The sequence below is a fragment of the Vigna radiata genome, chromosome 8 (assembly GCF_000741045.1).
Source record: "Vigna radiata var. radiata cultivar VC1973A chromosome 8, Vradiata_ver6, whole genome shotgun sequence".
Classification (NCBI taxonomy): domain Eukaryota; kingdom Viridiplantae; phylum Streptophyta; class Magnoliopsida; order Fabales; family Fabaceae; genus Vigna; species Vigna radiata.
In genome coordinates, this window is record NC_028358.1 from 43,878,346 (window position 1) to 43,897,934 (window position 19,589).

A 19,589-nucleotide genomic window follows, 5' to 3' on the forward strand; every position below is an offset into this window, starting at 1 on the left:
TTGCCAACATAATCAACTGCACATCATTTGCTCCAATGTTATTTTCTTTTAAGCGAACTATATAAACCAACTTTGCCTATATTGCCAATGGAGATGTTCTGTTCACAACTCCAGTCTGTGGCGTCATGCATTGGAGGTGCACCAAAACAACTAATACTACTGTGTTCTTTATCAAATTTGACGTGAATCAGTGTGCGCCAAACGCAGATTTAAAGACATCTGCTTCATACTTTACGACAAACTAAAATCAATCGTTTGTATCAGAAAAAAAAATGTTCCTATGTAATATTAAACATGGATAGGAGATTGCCAAAGTCATTTGATCACCACACCTGGCCCCTATGTCAATCAATGCGCTATACATACATACATACACATGTGTATATATATATATAGAACTTCACCAAAACTCTCGACAAGAACAGAATCCATCCCTAAAGTGGTGAAAACGGTTTGTATCTCGAACAATAATCTCCCTGCTAGTAAACTTGGAAATAAGTTTCATAAAAATGTGGCAATCACCACAAATTCTGAGGTTTTTTATAATCCTAATTGGTATACCACTAGGCAAACACATCAATCCAAAGGTAACAGCAAGCTTCTCACTGTGGTGCCTCAAAAGCATCTGTTTCCTGCTCTCTTCCACATCGTGGAGGTCATTATCGGTATCCACCTCGTAATTTAGCTTCTTCAACTCTACCACCAAATCATCCAACTTGGCATAAATCTCATCGATTAGTGGATGGTTTCTCTCACCAACAGTAAATGAATGAATTTTATTCTTAATTTCAATCCAACTTGTACCCCTCTCCTTCTTCAGATCATTCTCTCGAAGAAGCTTCCTTGCTCTTGCAACTTCGTCCCACTTTTTATTAGCTGCGTATATATTTGCTAGCAAGATGTGGTTTCCTGCATTATTAGGCTCCATTTCAAACAGATGCTTGGCTGCAATCTCAGCAAGTTCAATATTGCCATAAACTCTACAAGAGGCTAAAAGTGAACCCCACATAGAAGAAGTTGCATAAAATGGCATTCTTTCTATCAATTCATAAGCCTTGTGAACAAGTCCCGCTCGACCAAGAATATCAACCATACATGAGTAGTGAAGAACACTCGGTGAAAGTTTGTGGTGTCCGACCATGAGATCAAAATACTTCTGTCCTTCTTCATGTAAACCCATATGACTGCATGCATTCAGTACTGATACATATGTTACATCATCAGGAAAGAAGCCCTTTTGCTGCATTTTTTCGAATAAGATCATAGCCTCGGGTGCACGAGCATGTCTGGCGAACCCAGATATCATTGCATTCCATAAAACAATGCTCCAAACCTCCATCACACCTTGAAACACAAGATATGCTTCCTTTATGCAGCCACATTTGGCATACATGTCTATAAGGGAGGAAGAAACGTATATGTTTGACCCAGATCCAGACTTATGTGAAATGGCATGCAGTTGCTTCCCTTCAACCAAAGTTGCCAGGCCTGCACAAGCACTAACAGCTGATGATATCATAAAAGGGTCCTGCTCTAAACCCATTAACCGAGCATTGTGAAAAAGTAACAAAGTCTCCTCATGAAACCCATTTTGCACATATCCAGCCATCATTGAACTCCATGTAACAGCATTCCTTTCAGGCATACTATCAAATATCTGACTTGCATATTTTATTGAAGAGCACTTAGCATAAACATGGAGTAAACCAGTTCCAACAAAACAATTTGAATCTATAGCAGCCTTAATTGAAAAAGCGTGCAACTGCATGCACTCAAGTATAGCACATTTGAAAGCACACTTACATAGAACACTGGAAATGGTAAATTCATTGAATGGGGTTCCTTCTCTTTGCATTTGAATTAAAAGAGTTAGAGCTTCCTCCTGATCCTCGGCATTCTGGGTAAGTGCTCCAATCATGGTATTCCATGAAACTAAGCTTTTCACTGGCATTTCATTGAATTTTTTGCGTGCACTATCAACTAAAGAACATTTAGAGTACATGTTAATCAGCATATTTGAAGTTACTACATCCATTTCCCAGCCAACACGAATAACCTGAGCATGGCATGCTCTTCCTCCCATGGATGATCTTGTTTTTGCACATAACTGCAAAAGATAGTGCAAATTTGACACACGCTCCACATGAACAACATTTTCAACCATTGAGGGCTCCGGTTTGCCCTCAGAAATAACTGATAATTTCCTAAACTGGATTCCATAACAATCACCAAATCTCTCACACATGCCCTCATAAATAACTGATAATTTTCTAAACTGGATTCCATAACAATCACAGAATTTCTCACATCTTCTCAACGGTTTCATATCATTGCGCAGAGATCAAAGAAAAGTAACGCGCTTTCATTATCTTCTAACCTGCCTTAGAAGCCAAACCAGTTTATTTGATGGTTCCTCGTGATTACAGTGAGCATGTCTCATTATTTGGAAAGAACAGGAGATGATGCATTTTAGTTGAAGAATATGAAGATTGGGTGAAAAAAGAGGTAGCATGTCCAAACTTCATCTCACAAAAATGGCCGTTTGGATTTAAATTGTAAACTTACGGTTGAAGATGCTCATTTTTCAAACTGGGTAGGCAAAAAGAACACCCTTTTCTTCCATTTGAAACAGAGTTTCAAAACACAATTGAGGTTGAACCTAGTTTACTGAAAATTGCTTTTTGAGCTTAAGGGTCTTCCAACTGAAAACCAAACATAGCATACATTATTCAAACTAGAAGTATTGATGAGCACATAAATCTCATACAGGTCGATCGACAATCTTAACAGTTATTTCAATTCCAGAACATGATTCATAGAAAGGATGACAAACAAAGGAAAAATGCCATATCTAGTTTAAAAAAAAAAAAAGGAGTTAATCTTAATTATACATACACACATACATGGATTATCCCAATAGCTATTGAAATGCAGAAGGTATGATTGGTGGTGTGAGAGAACCGAAAATAAGTGCTGGGTAACAGTTACATACCTTTGACTGTGTCTGAGAGAGATAACAAATTGAAAGGGATGACAGGTACACCGTAGCAAACATGGACGCCACAGCCGCAGAACCACGCCCAATACACCCTAACCTGCTTTTCTCCTACATTAATTATATTGTTATTGCTACCCAGTATTTGAAACTTCCTATACTACCAAATTCATAATAAAAAAGTATTTCAAGAATATAAATTTTACTATAACGAATATTAACATTAAGTAAATATTTTAGTATATAAATATTTCATTCTAAATTTTCAATAAATAATTTATATTGTGATAAAAAAAATATATAAAAAATGTATTACCTGCCTAAATTCATATTTATCTCTCCAAAATGTTTACATTTTTGACCCAATTAAGAAGCGAATTAGATTTCTAAACATTGTTACTTTAATCAATTTCCTTACTGGTTAAATAAGAAACTATTATGGGTTACAAACTTATCATTAATTCTATTTCTTAAATGATTATTAATCAGTGCATAGTTTACAATGTATTAAACCGATAAATTATGTTAAAATAATGCAATTAAATATTGATAATTACAAACTGTCTATAATATATATACATATATATTCAATTAATAACTAATTTCAGTATAACTTTTAAGTTAAACAAGTTTAAGTTTTGTAACATCCCGCAAGCAATTATACACGAACTATATATCGGTGAAGATTAAATCCAATACATAATAAAAGCATGTTTCTATTAGGACTACCATCAACAAAAAAATATTTTTAACAGACAAGAGGCAGCGATAAAAGAAAATAATAATAAAAAATGGTAGTTTGCTATATTTTTGTAAAATTAAGAGGGTGAAAAGAGAGAAAAAGAACTTAGAAATAGTTGTTCCTTTAACGTCCTATGGTAGGTTTGGGCCTCCAACTCAAAAAGTTAGGTCCAAATATGAAAACTTTTATGTGGATCAATTCCTAAAGCCCAAGAGAATATATGTATAGATATATATATATATATATATATATATATATATATATATATATATATATATATATATATATATATATATATATATCCAGTGATGAGTTTGGTCCTGTTTTTCCATATCAGTAATAATATGGCGGCTGAACTGAATTGAGATATTCTGTTATTTATTTATTGACATTGTTGTTGTAACATAGGAAAAGAAAAGAAACGAAAAATGTATTCTAAAAGAGGGATGTAGCCAAGAGAGATTTGATCACACCTCATGATTGACATTCTCCATTTGTTGTATTTGATTAAGAAGAACAAAAATATTTAAATACTAAGGTTGTCCAATGATTGACATATTTTATGCAGTGATTGATCTCCATGGATATACGACACGATAGCTTGATAATTTGCTAAGAAAGTGGAAAAAGAGAAAAAATAAGATGCAGAAAATGAAAATGGAGTGTGGTGTGTGGACCTCACAGAGTAGACAACTGAACCAACCCATCTCTCACTGATATATATATATATATACTTGTTCAATTCTCACATCTTCCTTTCAATTCAATTCAAAAAGTCTTTTCATTTCATCCACCATATCTTAACTAACTAAAAGCTGAACCATAGAAACAAAACAACAACAACAACAACATCCCTTTTTCTATATATACTTCTTTTTCGGATGTACTTTACAGAAACGCAAAAGAAGCAGTAGAGACATCTGGGGTGCAAGTTGAGCTGAGAAATGAATATATATATATAGAGAGAGTGAGCTAATTCCCTGATTGGTTTTCTGATAAGATCTTTTGATGATCTGGTCCTACAACTTGACAACTTTGTCTTCACATGTTGCATGAGGGCAGAAAGAAAAGAGAAATCTTTTGCAATAAAGAAAGAAAAGGACTTGAAAAATTACAAGTAGAGAGAATAAGGGGAATCAAGAGAAAATGGAAGTGTTGAAATCAAATCACTTGAAGTTGACACATTACGTTAAGTAGAATGTGAAAGGTAAAACATATACAAAAACAGTGAAGTAAAGTGAGTGGTGTTATGGACAATATAGGATATCCGACGACATTATAAAATACAATGTCTGCTTTTAATATGTTGATTACTAAACTGACTTTCGGCGTTGAACTTTGTCCTTTTGACATTAGAAATTAGAATCCAAGTAGTGGAAGATTGAGAATAATCCATCTCCCTTGTTGACTGCTTTCATTTCACTGTTAAACCTAAATACAAGCATCGATCTTATCTCATACAACACACACTAAAGATACTGATGAGTAAAAGTCCTCTTATACACTTTACAAGAAAAAGGTTTTACTGTTTGATTAAAGTCGGATTGAAAAATCTTTAAACACAAACAAACAAACAAACTAGCTTTGAGTTAGTAGTCTTCACATCAGATAAAAAGTTGTTTCCTCTCTTCCAATTGCATGCAACATGAATGGAATATTGATGTGGATTATATAGTATTCTTTTTATGTAATTTTCATTTGAATCTTTTTCAACTTTGTTGGTCCAAGTTACACTGGGATGGAACAGAACAGCAGAGATGAAGTAATTAGGAGGAAAATGAAAAGTGGATGAGACAAAGATGGTTGAATTAGGACAGAAAAGAAAAACATGGTGGCAACATATTGGCCCATGATACTTTGTCGATATGCTTATTTTGTCAATTAGAGAGAGCACTATGATCCAACCCAACCAGCAAAGCTAGATAAGGCGTGGGTGTGATGATTTAGGCAGATTTCTGCTACGCTTTTTCTGCATTACTATTTTTAATTCAACTGTTATACCTCTAGTTTACTGGTTTATTGCTTCTCTTGCAAGAATGGATTTTGAAGAAGAAACACTATATATGGCGGTAATTAATTAAATTGATGGTGCTGTTATGCTGATGGAGGAGCCAATGGATCATCTTATTAATGATATTCATCCCTCATTCAACTTCCTTCTCCTTTTCTTTAGTTCAAAAATAAGTCACATATGATTAGGAAAGCAAAAAGTTCACAAATACAACAAATCTGTCCAAAACAGGATTTCGTGTATACTTTTCCGTTCTTTTGTTTTATGCTTTCGTCTATTTCTATTGCCTACCTTCATCGCATTCCTTTTCAGCCGCTCCTTCCTCACGCTCACACCTCATCTTTCTTAACAACTATAACCACTAGTTTCTAATATACTCACTTTATACCAGAAGGAAAATGTATTTTTAACAACTTGTTTTAAATTTTTTTTTATAATAATTTATGTGACAGTTTGTTATTAATCTGTTTCAAATATACGAACCAATAAAATAATGATACATAATTTATTGTCAAAAGTTATTAAAAATTCAAGTTAATCTTGATGGATTTATGAAAAAGAAGATTCACTATAGAGACATAATATCAATAAAATCTTATTTCAACCACATAAGAGAATGACATCACTTTATACCTAAATTAACTTTTATATAGAATTTTAATTTTTCATTTTTATTCAACGTGAGACTTGTATTTATATTATATTCCCAACACTTCTTTCCTACTGAAAACATGTATATATATTTTTAATATAGAATTAAATATTAATAACTGATCTAATATATGTAATTATATATCTAGGCATTTATTAAAAAATAGTTTTTATATTAATTTTACTTTACAAAACTATTTTAAAGTAAGATTTGTAAACGTAGTTGACTCTAATTATTTAATGTAGTTGACCCTAGTTACACGATACTTCTAAAATAACATATTTTTATATTCTTACAAAAGTAATGTGGAAAACATAGTTATTTTAATATGAACAAAATTTTAGGCAAGTTTTCCTAACTGACCTAATTAATTTGATTTATATTTGTAAATAAAAATATTAGAAATTACTTAATATAATTTAAAAAAAACTTAAGGAGATGTAACATTATTTAAAAAAAAAATACATGAATGAAAAAGTAATAAAACTAAAGAGTGATCAGCAGCTTATCTAAGAGAGATATGTTATTATGTCGTTTTTTATAATGGAAAGAAAAAAACTTTAACCAAAGATGCAAAATCTACCATGCATCTAACAAGAAAGTTGGATTTACTAATGCTTGGTATGGCCAACAAGATTTGACAGCACAAGCTGAACATACTTTGCATAATCATATATATATTTTTCTTTATCAAATTACAATTACAGCAAAGTAATCCTTGGATTCTTCATGTTTTTTAATTAATTCCAAAGTTTATGTTAATTATGAATGAATCAACACCAATTATTACATAGCAGCATTATAAACCCTCCTCATGATTTTCTTCTTTTCAGAGTGGCATCAAGTCTACTTTGTGTCATATTAATTGCCCTTTCCCTTCTGAAATAGACCCATTAATAGTCATTGCATAGAGTTAGCTTCCGAATAATCTTACAAATCACAATTAATTTCAAAAGTAATCTTACATAGCAAAAATGAGAAGTATAATACTAATAACCTACGCAAAATATTTTCTAATCTTACAACAAATATAATTTATTTAATCTAGATTTAATTTTAAGAAGTAATTTTTTAATTTTAATGAAGTTTACACAATTGTTAATAGGAAAACAAGTGCTAGTTATATTTGTACCTTTGTTGTGAATAATCTTCTTGGCTGAGATTTGTGTGAATAGTGGAAATGGTGCGACAAAGAGTGAATTTGGTAACGCAGAGAAATTGGTGGAGAAAATGGAGTTCTTATCTTTTGATTTTGGAAACATTAGGAAGTGGTACTTCTTGGGATCTAGTTTGTTGCAGGTTGTGTTTTTGAGGCCTAACCTGTAAATTATTGTAAATGAGGATTATCTCTATCCTTATTGAACCATCACCATGTGAGGAATGACAACTTCGGTGACTGAATCTATTGTAACAAGAAGAAAAAGATTGGGAAGCAGACATGGCTCATCAACCACCAAGTTTGAAAAGAATATTGGTTAAAAATTAGATTTCATTAAATAAATAACATTTATTTCAAAATTCGCCTCATTATATGTGAAAGGAATCCACGTGGACAGTTACATGTCCGTTCGAAAAAAAAAGACCATCAAATATATTAAACCATGACTTTCTTAATGTAACATCTACTAAATGATGTTAACATTGTCAACTGCATTTTAATATATATATATATATATATATATATATATATATATATATATATATATATATTATTTATTTATTTATTTACTGAAATTCTAATACATGTCATAACAATAAGGGTACGAATAGAGGGAATAATATTTAATGAAATGGCAGTAATTTTCTTAATATATTTTTATCATAAGTTAAAATTTATTAAAACTCAAAATCTAAAAAATGAATGATCATAAAGGAAAGGCCCCAAAATTTTATAATTTTTCAACAGACTTTAGGTTATGGTTGAGCACATTTAATAACAATTGGCTAATAGTTAGATATGTACTTCTGGCTGGCTCCATATATTAGAGCCCTAGTTTGTGTATATGATGAATGGAGGAGAGAAACAGATAGATAAATGGAGATTTTTAATCCATTTGCATTTTGGGGATAGAAGTCTGAGAGAATTTACAAAAAGGGATGACAACCTAAGGCAATGTAACTATACAATTGGCCACTTCTACTACATAAGTTGCAACCTATTCTAAAATTCTAATAGATTTAATATGTAATCCCCACAACTTTGTTCCTCAACCATCCAAAAAGGTTGAAGTGATCATCCTCACTTCAAAATACAAAAACACATGATGATAAATAAATATATATATAACTATACTTTGAAAGTTTGGTCCTCAATTCCCTTGGAGTCCACGTGGATTTCTCCATTTTTTGCAGTGAAAGAACCATCTCCTTCAGCATCGAAGCTAGCATGGACACTGTAAAAGACATAGAAAAGCACCGCAACAGCCGAAAAGAAGGCAAAACGAACATAGGATGGCCCATCCAGAGATCCCAACAGAAACACGTTGAGAAAGATAGATATGGAGGGTATCCAGGGCATGAATGGGACACCCCAGAATTCTGGCTTTCGAACTTGAGGGACCATGCAATGGAAAAGTTGTAATATTGCAATCGCAATAATACCAGAGACACTCAGCATCCCTGCCTTCGCTCCTCCCGTTGGTACAAATTTCCAAATAAGGGTGAACATCATTGCGGTAAAGGAAAACGAGCACAGAAAGGACAATGTAGGCCATGGATTGCTTGTCCCCGCTGCCACATAACGTCTGTAGATCACGGCATTTGCCACCATGTAAAACACAAACAGGGTGCCAATTGACACCAGATTCAGCAGGACATCAAGATCAGCGAAAAGGGCTATTGCTGCTGTGAAGATCCCTGAAATGGAAATAATGTTCGGACATCAGACAAAAATAAATAATTAATAAATTTCAGACTAGAAATGCACAAGTTCACATGCTACCACTCAAATAGCCTACTGGGAGAGGAAAAGGAATTTTGGATAAGAGATAGTGAGAAGTCAAAACGCACCACAAAGCATAATATCATGGAAATCAAACAATCCATCATTAAGGCTAACTTTAACTCGCTACATAAAGAGCTAAGGTCATGATCAGTCAATGATTCCAATCAAGAGGGAATATATTACTCATCCAATAGTGGTGGTCGAATCAATCGAAACCACCAATATCTTCCATGCGAAATGCTTTATTATTCTTCCAATGGGAGTCACATACAGAAGCCTATTATTTTAAATGAGTGAGTGATTCACATCTTCCCATTCTAAGCCACACAGCAAAACAGCAAAAGACACGGTTGTCATAGTCCTTCCATCCATATCCACTGAAGATACTGTTCATCGAACGCGTGATTTCAAGCTAGTCCCTGTAAAGGACGGGATAGGCACACATACCATACGGGGGGACCATATATTACTATACAAAATATGGGAAACCACGTTATAGGCTCACAACGCTTGAGAACATGTGACACCCATATGGGAAAATCTTTTCTAACTGGCACTGTTTTTGAGTACGTTACCCACTTTCACTTTCAAATAAAAATAATCATACAAAAGCGAAAACTATGGGCGTTCTTTTCACAATTATCTATGTGAAGCGATACATCTGACACGTCTCCTGTGCTAATTTTCTTTTGCAAGTGTTGCCAAGTAATTCCCAGGGTGCAATTTACACACCTGTTGGGCACACAGCATTGACCTCTATTAACCAAAGTGCAAAGAATCGCACAACACCACCAACTCCTATCAATTAAGTAGGTTCGAAGAGACATTCAAAATGTGTGTTTTTTTTTGTTTGGATTTCTTCTAGACATCAAATGAAAACCTGTCCACCAATTTTCATCATTCGTTTTGTAGGATTTTGTTAAGAACCACTCTTAATGACACGCAATCGTTAATTGATCATAAAAAATCCACCCACTTCAATGGAATAGAGCAAAATGAGATATAGATAACGCTAAACTCTATCCCCTTCATTGTCAACGCAACAATGAGTCAAGAATCACTATACCCATTTACATTACATCAATGAGGCAAAAAACACTTCTATCATTACAGAACTTCCTTGATCACAACCCAGCCAAAGATTGTTGAAAGTGGGTCCCTCTCCCCCTCTTTCCGAAATCACACAATCAAAACCCGTAGAATAACTCACACACACATAACAAACATTGCCAAGTGGCAAGCGAAACAACAAACTACACGGCTGCGGATAGATATTAAGAAAACACCTAACAATTAAACAAGAAGAAGATGTAGAGAGGTATATGAAAGGATTTATACGATAACTATTAGCGGAGACGAAGTAAATAAATACCAAGGAAAGCGGAGGCGTTGACAGGGGTGGAGGTCCTTGGGTGGACCCTGGCGAACCATGAGGGGACCACATTAGAGCGACCGATGACGCACATGTAACGAGCCTGACCCAGCATCGCCACCAACAGCGACGTCAGTATCCCAAAACTGGCCCCCACCCCGATTACTCGAGACACCCATCCCCAACCGTCCGATTTCCCACTGAACGCCGCCGAAAACGGCGCTTCTGCATCGATCTGCGTGCACCCAACTCATCAGATAATTTCATATCATCACATCCATTCCTCACAATAATTTTTAATCACAAAAACACGTCCATTATTCACATTAGTTAAATTACGTGCTTGTTAGGTAACTATTAACCACGATTAACTAGCTAAACAAATTTTCCATCTCCCAAAAAGTTAATATATATCTCTTTCATTGAACAATTTAAAATTAATTTTTAAAAAAGTTAGAGACACTTCTATATTGACCTACGATTTTTGTCTGCCATACCAATTGGATGATTTGACATTAGATTTTATGGAAAATTCTTGTATTCTTGTAAATGAATGCCTGTATTTATTTATTTATTTATGTTTCAGAAGCTGAAAAAAAAAACACAAAAATAGAGGAGGAATTAAACTCACCATATCGTAAGGGAGAAGTTTGGTCATTGATGCGGCCATGAGACAGTAGAGAACTGTGACGATAATGACGGAACCGGACACTCCAACCGGAATATCCCTCACGGGATCCTTCACTTCCTCTGCCATGGTCGAAACGGCGTCGTAGCCGATGTAACTCAGGTAAACATAGGCGGCACCTTTGAAAACGCCGGCAGCGCCATGCGGAAAGAATCCGCCGGGGTTTTCCGGGTTAGCGGGTTCGGTGAAATTTTTCCAACTCCCTCTCCAGAATCCTACCATTATCACGAACGCTATGAACAATATATGCAGCGCCGTGAGAATCATGTTCACCACCGAACTCTCTCTCGTGCTAAAACACAACAAAATCAAAGGTTAATGGTGATAATAACAATAATACAGATTCGAGACTGGAAACAAAGCTTCGTTGTTGCGGGAACTATGAACCTGTAGCAGATGACGAGAGTGATGAGTAAAACAACGGCGACAGCGACGACGTCTATTTTGTTGAAGCCGTCAGGAAAAGACGGCACCGTGAGCCGCCATTTCGAGGAGGAGATTCCGATTGCGGCGCCGAGGTAGGCGGTGAAGCCTCGGGCGACGGCGGCATTGGAAAGCACGTAGTCCACCACGAGATTCGCGCCGGTCATAAAAGCTGCGAATTCACCTGCGAAAAAGGACGTCGTTGTGTTAGGTGAGAGAAAATGTCGAGATGTAGAAACAAAAAAAATATATTATAGGTTCAGAGCCACTGGTCTCTGTACATAATTTTATATTTATATTTTTTTAATTAGTCAGAAAATATTAATATTAATAATAACGCGTCGCGTGTTTCGGAGTGTGTAATAATTTATGGGGCAGTGAGAAGCCGAACCGAAGGTGACGCGGAGATAGCTGAAGGCGCCGCCGGCGACGGGCATGTCGACGGCAAACTCGGTGTAGCAGAAGGCGGAGAGGAGGGCGCAGAGGCCGGCAATGGCGTAGGAGAGGAGGACGGCGGGGCCAGCGTAGAGGCGGGTAGCGCGGCCTGTGGTGACGAAGACACCGGCGCCGACCATTCCGCCGATGCCAAGGGAGACGAGGTCGTACCAGCGGAGGGTCTTGCGCATGGTGGTGCCGGAGCGGGCGCGGACGTGGCTCATCTCGTCGTAGGAGGTGGAGATGGAGAGGGCGCGTCGTGCAAGGCGCGTGGGGGTGTGAGAGAGGGCGCGGAGGTAGGCGCGGAGGCTCGAAAACGACGAGGAGTCCATTGGTGAAAAGAAAAGAAAGATGTGTTGTGAGTGTGATATGAATGAGTGTGGGTTTTTATAAGAAGGTCTGCAACTTCGACATGGTTCACTACTCAACTATAGTTCCAGTTGTATTCCAAGTGTAGTAGAAACCAAATTAGGAATCACTGAATCATGGTGCTTCTGCCATCTTCTCATTTAATATTATTACTATATCCTCTTTTTGAAAATGACTCTTTACCACAATATTAAATTCCTGCTGACCATTAATTTTTAAAATATTCATAATTAACTCTCGTATTAAATGAGTTTTAACATCAATAATTATTAATACAGTTTTACTTTTATTTATAAGATAAAAATATTCATAAGCGTTATACAGCTATAATTGACAAGAAATAATTAAATAATAAAATGATTTTACCTTTGATGTCTGCCTTATCTTTCTTTTTAACCAATTGTCTTTCATTTTAAAGTTACTAAAAATTAATATATAATTAAACATAAAAAAAAAGCTTAAATTAACATAAAAAGCAGAAACTGAAAATAGATAAATAAAAAAAAGTAAACAATCCCGTATCTCAACTATTAAGTAATAAAGTGATAAATATATAAAATAAAATATGAATTTAAGACTTCTCAATTTGCAACGTTATGTTAACTTAACAAACAGTAATTTTTTAAAACTATAGATAAAGAGACGGTCTCCATGCTATTATTATAGAGATATTTTTGCTTGCTTATTAGTAGAGATGATAAAAATTTTAAAGTGTTTATTTTGTATTTAGAAAACAATTATAGACATAAAAGTCAAAAAAATGTATTTTTATCTTTAAAATCTGTTATATAAATTTATATTATTTTAATTGATGGAGTTTATTATTCCAAATTTTAACATATAATAGAATAAATTATTTTTAATTATACCTAAACAGTGTTCTTAGGAAACTTCTTAACAATCCTCTAATTTTATTTTATCTCTAATCAATACAAAATTTGTAATAAAAAAAAACAATCAAAACATTATTACCTTAACACTTTATATTAAAAATAATACAATGAACTTTTATATGCATTTGCACACCATTCAGTGTCTCCCAAATCTGCCAAACGTATTCTCACAAAAGAATTTAACAAAACTAATAAATAGCTCTGTATTATTTTTTATGTAATATTGAATTCTAAATTTTATATATATAAACAAATCTTCAACTAATATTTTGGGGATAGAAAATTTTCAAAATACCAAATATATGAATACAGTAAAAAAATTTAAAATGTTGTAAATGATATATATTATATGTCTGTTAATATAAGAGGGAGAAAGAAAGAGAATTTACAAAACATATATGTGAAATACAATATTCATTATTTATATTTTTAACAAATTTTGTAAAGTGTTAGTTTTCGATTTTTAAAATTCATACAGTAAATAAAATTTTAAATAAAAGTAAAGGCTGTACTAGTACTTGCTCGATATTCTTAAAAACTTACATTTGATAGTATATAACAAAGTTTAATTAATACACTGTATCGTCTTTTAAATATGATATAAAGTAATAAATTTAGATTAACCTATTTAAATTATTTGTTTGAAATTTATTCTATAAAAATTTTATGAGGAAAATCACGTAGTTTAAACCATTTAGTTGTTCCTACCTATTTTTGGGAAGTTTTTCCATTTTGATCATGTCTTATTAGAATCTTCAATTGAGTCCCCATAAGTGTTAATTTCAATCCATCCGTTAAATTTAGTCCCATTTTGATCCTGTCTTATTAGAATCTTCAATTGAGTCTCCATAAGTGCTAATTTCAATCAATCCGTTAAATTTAGTTAACTAAATTTAAAGACAGAAGCTTAATTGATTGAAATTAACACTCACAAAAATTCAATTGGGTATTCAAATAAGACGGGATCAAAATGAAAAAACCTCGAACAACTAAATGGTTTAAACCAAATCACATTTAAAATAAAGTTATAAGAGGTTCCTTAGGTTACGCGCATCTTTCAAAGTAATTCTAATTGTAATTCTATTTTTGAGGTTTGCGACTTTCGGCTTTCCTTTTACCGTTTAAAAAGAAGGATTAACATTGTTCGATTCCAATTAAAGTGTTATTCGTCTTTCCGTGGAGTAAAATTGGTACGAATAAAAAAAATGTAAGTTTTAAGCCATTTGTGGTTTAAAAGATATTGATAAACTTTATCACTGTTTTATATTTTTATTAGTGAAATATAAAAATATTAATAAATTTTATCAATATTCATATGCTTATTGGTGAAACACATAAATGTTGATTTTAACTACAATGCACATACAGTTTTAATATATTTATACTACAACATCAATTGTTACGCATGGTAACTTAATATTTCTTCAACATTGTTAGCTTATGACGATTGAATTACTTTTCAAGTTATTCTGATTAATTACAACTGAAAATGTGAATAATATATGAGATATCTAGTACTTCACACTTACATATATAAAAAACATTATTATATATAAGTATTGTTTATGTATTGGTTATGTATTGGTTATCAGGTAAATTTTAAACCTTGTTTAATTTTATAAAATTAATTTGTCATGTCATGTTTATATATATATATTAAACTGATTTTACTTTTAATTAATATGAGACTTTCAAGATATTTTTTTATTTTGAGATATATACATATTGTGTATATGAAATTAAATATTAATGTATAGTCCGATAATAGATAAAATAACACATTTAAAAAATACTAATTTTATTAAGATAAACTTTATCAGTTAATATATTAAAAATAAATTTTAAATCTAACTCAATCTTATAATATCGACTTGTAAAATAAAATTTACAATCATATAAATTTTAAATGGACTGTATTTTTAGTCTATGTATCTAATAAAAAATTTACATGATTGAAATATATAAAATATAATATAATATATAAACAAATATAGTTACAAGAATATGACCTTTCTTGGCAAGTGTAATAATGTTTGTAAAAAAAAAAAATATAACGAAGAAACAAGTGTTGAAATACAAAGAAGGTGCAAATGTTTTTTACGTATCCAAATTTATGTTGGTTGGTAAGGAGATGAGAGTTAAGAAAATGTATGGTGATATTTTTATTATTTTAATGATTTTTTTTTTTTTATATTGGTCGAGGAGGGAACATATAGAAAGATGTTTTGTATATCAAATGTGATGTTACAACTTTGGTAAGGTTGTTTTGCAATGTAAAGTTTGAAAGGTTGAAGTTGAGTTACATTTGGAGTCATACGATTCTAAAGACCCATAAAATAGTATAACATTTTTAATTTAGTTTTTTAATTTCATGCATATGCTTGATACTCTGCATATCATGTGATGTATTTAATATCAAATAATTTAATCCAACATAATATACACCAATTCAATAAAATTATCAACTATAATTTTAATACACATGTCAACTTCAAAGACATAAATACTTTTAATTTTAATTTTGTAGTCCTATTGTTGGAAGTCCCTCAAGAATTAGAGATAAGATCAAATTATAATATATAAGTGGAGTGCAAAACTTACTTTACAAGCCGGTTTTGTAAGGATGAGTTAGGCTTAAACTTTACTTCTTAATATGGTATCAAAGCCATGATTAAAATATTTCTTGTTTCTTGGTTATTTTTATTCCATTCATTGTCAAACCACTTTCAGACCATCCATTTCTACTATCATACTCGGGATGTCTATATCTCAAAAATGTGATAAAAGTCTCACATCTATTAGATATAAGATCAAATTATAATATAAGTGAAGGACAGACCTCACGTGTAAAAACCAAAAGACAAATGCTTAAATTTTAAAGAAAAAAAAGGTGTAAAATAATAATTCAAAGAACCAATATAAAAACTCCTTCAAAGTATAAATAAAATGTAAAAGTATATTTAAATTCAAAACTGTTATACTGTGAGACAATTACAAGTTATGATAGATGTAACTTTCTTTTTAAAAAAGTATTATCAAATGAATAAACTTATTATACACAAAAATTTATTATTAAATAATAGCATAAATTTAATTTTACGTTATCACGACGCATTTATTTATTCTCTTGACCGAACATGACCTACCTTATATTTTTTATCTGTCAATAGATAAAATCAACACTAAAATTGATTTTAGTATTTTATTTCTCCGTGACATTGTATCCCGGAAAGTGATTAGAACCCAATACCTCTTACAATCCAAATCTTGTGTTACTGGTCAAATATAAATGGTTCCCTCAACTTTTTCATTTTTTTTTTTATTAAAGGGGTGTATTTTATTATTACATTATTCTTTTCATTTATTAGTTGTTCCATATTTGATCTTGTAGAATATTCTGTTTTATATATATTTAAGCCACAAACTCGAAATAGTTTTTAAAGAGTTGAAGAAAAAAACATCATAAAAACAAAATTAAAGGTTATATGTAGAAAAATAAATAATAATAGTTGGCATTAAAAGAATTATAGATATATTGTGTTAAATGGCTTATTTAGTAAACGTAAAAATGGTAGAATGAGAAAATCCACGTGAAATGTTTTTAAAGATAATGTCTTAACGTGTATGAAATATTCCATGTTCGAGATTCACTATTTGAATCCACTTTCTGCGGGCACTTGGTAACATGCAAAAAGAATTTTTAAAGTTATATAAATTATTTTCTTCATATTAATGAGACCAAAATAAGATTGAATGAAGAAAAAGCAAAGGTATATTAATGAAGTAAAGTGAAGATGTATTTTTGTTTAAAGAGAGTGGAAGATGAAATGAAATCATGAGTAGATGCAAAGAAGATTTAGAAGTACAGATATGGAACACGACAATGGAGCATTATATGGAACACTATGAAAAGGGATGGTGAGGAGAAGAGGACATAGGAATTGAGTGATGAAGGGTGTGGAGAAGACCACTTGGGTTATGTCTTTCTCTCTGAAATTTAAAGTTGTCTTGTTTTTGTTCATACACTCACCCAGACTCTTCTCACTCCAAAAAGCATCTCGTTTTTCATATATCAATTTTAAACATGCTTCATATTTATACATCACAACCTTTTTTTTCTTAAAGAATATAACTTTAAATCTATCTCGTATTAAATAAAAATTAAAATTTTAAGTAACATAAAACAATATTTATGTCTCAGGTATGGGATGGGAAATCATAATTAACACTTCTTTGTCAACCATTTAACATTTTATAAAGTCTTTTTTATTAAGTTAATTTCAATCTTTCATCTTTAATTCTTTTGTTGACGTATAAAAACACAAGAAAACTTAAGTCACTTATGTATATCCAATTGATCAATAAAGTAAATATTAAATTCATAATAAATGGAATCACTTATTTTTTTTTATTTTATTTTTTTTATTTATAAATTTTAAAGTGAGTTTTAATTAAGATTTACATCATCCTTATTCAAAAAGGTCCAAAAGTAAATAAATGTATTTTATCCAGAAATGTTTTAGATTTGTTGTGTTAATATTTAACAATAGAATCATCAATCAACTTATCTGAGAAGTTGATCAGTTTATCAAAATTTAAGATTAATAACAACTTTCATCGTTCTTTTATAAACATTGATCACTTAACAAAAGCCCATAATAAAAAAATATATATAATTATTATTCATCACTTAAATGATTGTGCATCACTGTTAAAAAAAAAATTACACAAATATAAATACTATATATATATATATATATATATATATATATATATATATATATATATATATTTATCTCTTCGAATGTAATATAGCAAAACAGGAATATTTTAGTCGTTTTTTAAAATGAAATTTTATAGAAAGATGAGATTTTAAGAAAGAAATGATAAAGGTTTATATCCTATTTATAGATTTTATATTATTTCATCTATTAAAATTTATCTTTCACCATCAAAGCCATATTGACTCTTAATTTAAAAGAAAAAAACGAAAAGCTTGTGTTGTTCTATTGCTTATAAGAATGCATTGTGCTTTTAAAAGTCTTGATGATGAAAGATTCTTTGACATTTTGTTCATCGGTCGGTCAGACTTTTATATAAAAAAATTGTCTGTTTAGAATCTTTATGCAAATATCACATTATTCTCCATTTTATTGAAATATTTTACGAAAATTAGAAAACTACGAGCTTGTTACGACGTTTTTCATATCCAACTTTTTTTTATTTACAGATATTACAGGTATAAAAAAAAAAAGGAGTGAGAAAAGAAGGTTTTTTTATTGGGAATGTATTATCATGCATATTCATCTTCTTCTTCTTTTTTTCTCTTCTTATCCTAAATAGTTATATTCACATCTCAATTCATCTAACTCAATCACACTCACATCTTCTGCTTTAAAATTATATATTCACCTTTTCTAATTTAAATTCTTTCTAACTTTTTATAACGTATATGTATGTATGATTTTTATATTTAAATATGATTTATTTTAATTTTTTTATTTTATTAACTTTTAATATTTATTAAATAGATTTAATTTATTTTCTTTCATTAAATTAATATTATTATTATTTAAAAGTATTATATGTCAAAATTTAAATAACTTTTTAATTTTTAATTTTTTTCATTTGTGTCTTCTTTTACTTCTTCCCATCTCTTGTCACTTTATTTTACCTTCCATTACATTCTTTTACATCCTTTCATCAGATGAGTAGATGTAGTTAAGAAAAAAAAAATTAAGTTTATTATATTTTATTATATTCTGTTTTTTTTTATATAAACAAGATTATCTTTTCCTTTACAATGTGTTTTATTGTCTAGAAATTATGTAAAATGAATATTTAATGAAAGGTGAAAGGAGATGAAAGAAGGTTGAGAAAAAAAAAAGGTAGAAACTAACCCGAATTTTAATGTATCACATTTCTAAATAGTTAATTTTGAAAAAAAAAAGTTTATTTAGCAAATATGATACTTAAAAGAAAATTAAAAAAAATAAAAATTTAAATATTAAAATTAAACTATAACATATATATATATATATATATATATATATATATATATATAT

At 31.2% G+C, this 19,589-nt stretch overlaps 2 protein-coding genes across 4 annotated transcripts; both read right to left on the reverse strand.

The window, feature by feature from the left end:
* Nucleotides 1-195: 195 nt before the first annotated feature.
* Nucleotides 196-3,114, reverse strand: LOC106770985 (pentatricopeptide repeat-containing protein At5g04780, mitochondrial). 3 transcript variants are annotated; one of them, XM_022785772.1, is made up of 3 exons: nucleotides 2,993-3,110; nucleotides 1,804-2,702; nucleotides 196-1,488 (listed from the first exon to the last, which is right to left on the reverse strand). In XM_022785772.1, the coding sequence occupies exons 2-3, from the start codon at nucleotides 2,324-2,326 to the stop codon at nucleotides 401-403; spliced, it is 1,611 nt and encodes a 536-aa protein (XP_022641493.1). In that variant the 5' UTR covers nucleotides 2,327-2,702; nucleotides 2,993-3,110; the 3' UTR covers nucleotides 196-400. The 3 variants fall into 3 exon arrangements, with proteins under 3 accessions (XP_022641493.1, XP_022641492.1, XP_014512336.1); XM_022785771.1 differs by having other exon boundaries at nucleotides 196-2,107; nucleotides 2,993-3,114; XM_014656850.2 differs by having other exon boundaries at nucleotides 196-2,702.
* A 5,318-nt stretch (nucleotides 3,115-8,432) lies between these two features.
* On the reverse strand, nucleotides 8,433-12,768 carry LOC106772850 (cationic amino acid transporter 7, chloroplastic). The gene is made up of 5 exons (XM_014659463.2): nucleotides 12,219-12,768; nucleotides 11,792-12,011; nucleotides 11,348-11,696; nucleotides 10,717-10,951; nucleotides 8,433-9,256 (listed from the first exon to the last, which is right to left on the reverse strand). The coding sequence occupies exons 1-5, from the start codon at nucleotides 12,592-12,594 to the stop codon at nucleotides 8,688-8,690; spliced, it is 1,749 nt and encodes a 582-aa protein (XP_014514949.1). The 5' UTR covers nucleotides 12,595-12,768; the 3' UTR covers nucleotides 8,433-8,687.
* Nucleotides 12,769-19,589: the final 6,821 nt, after the last annotated feature.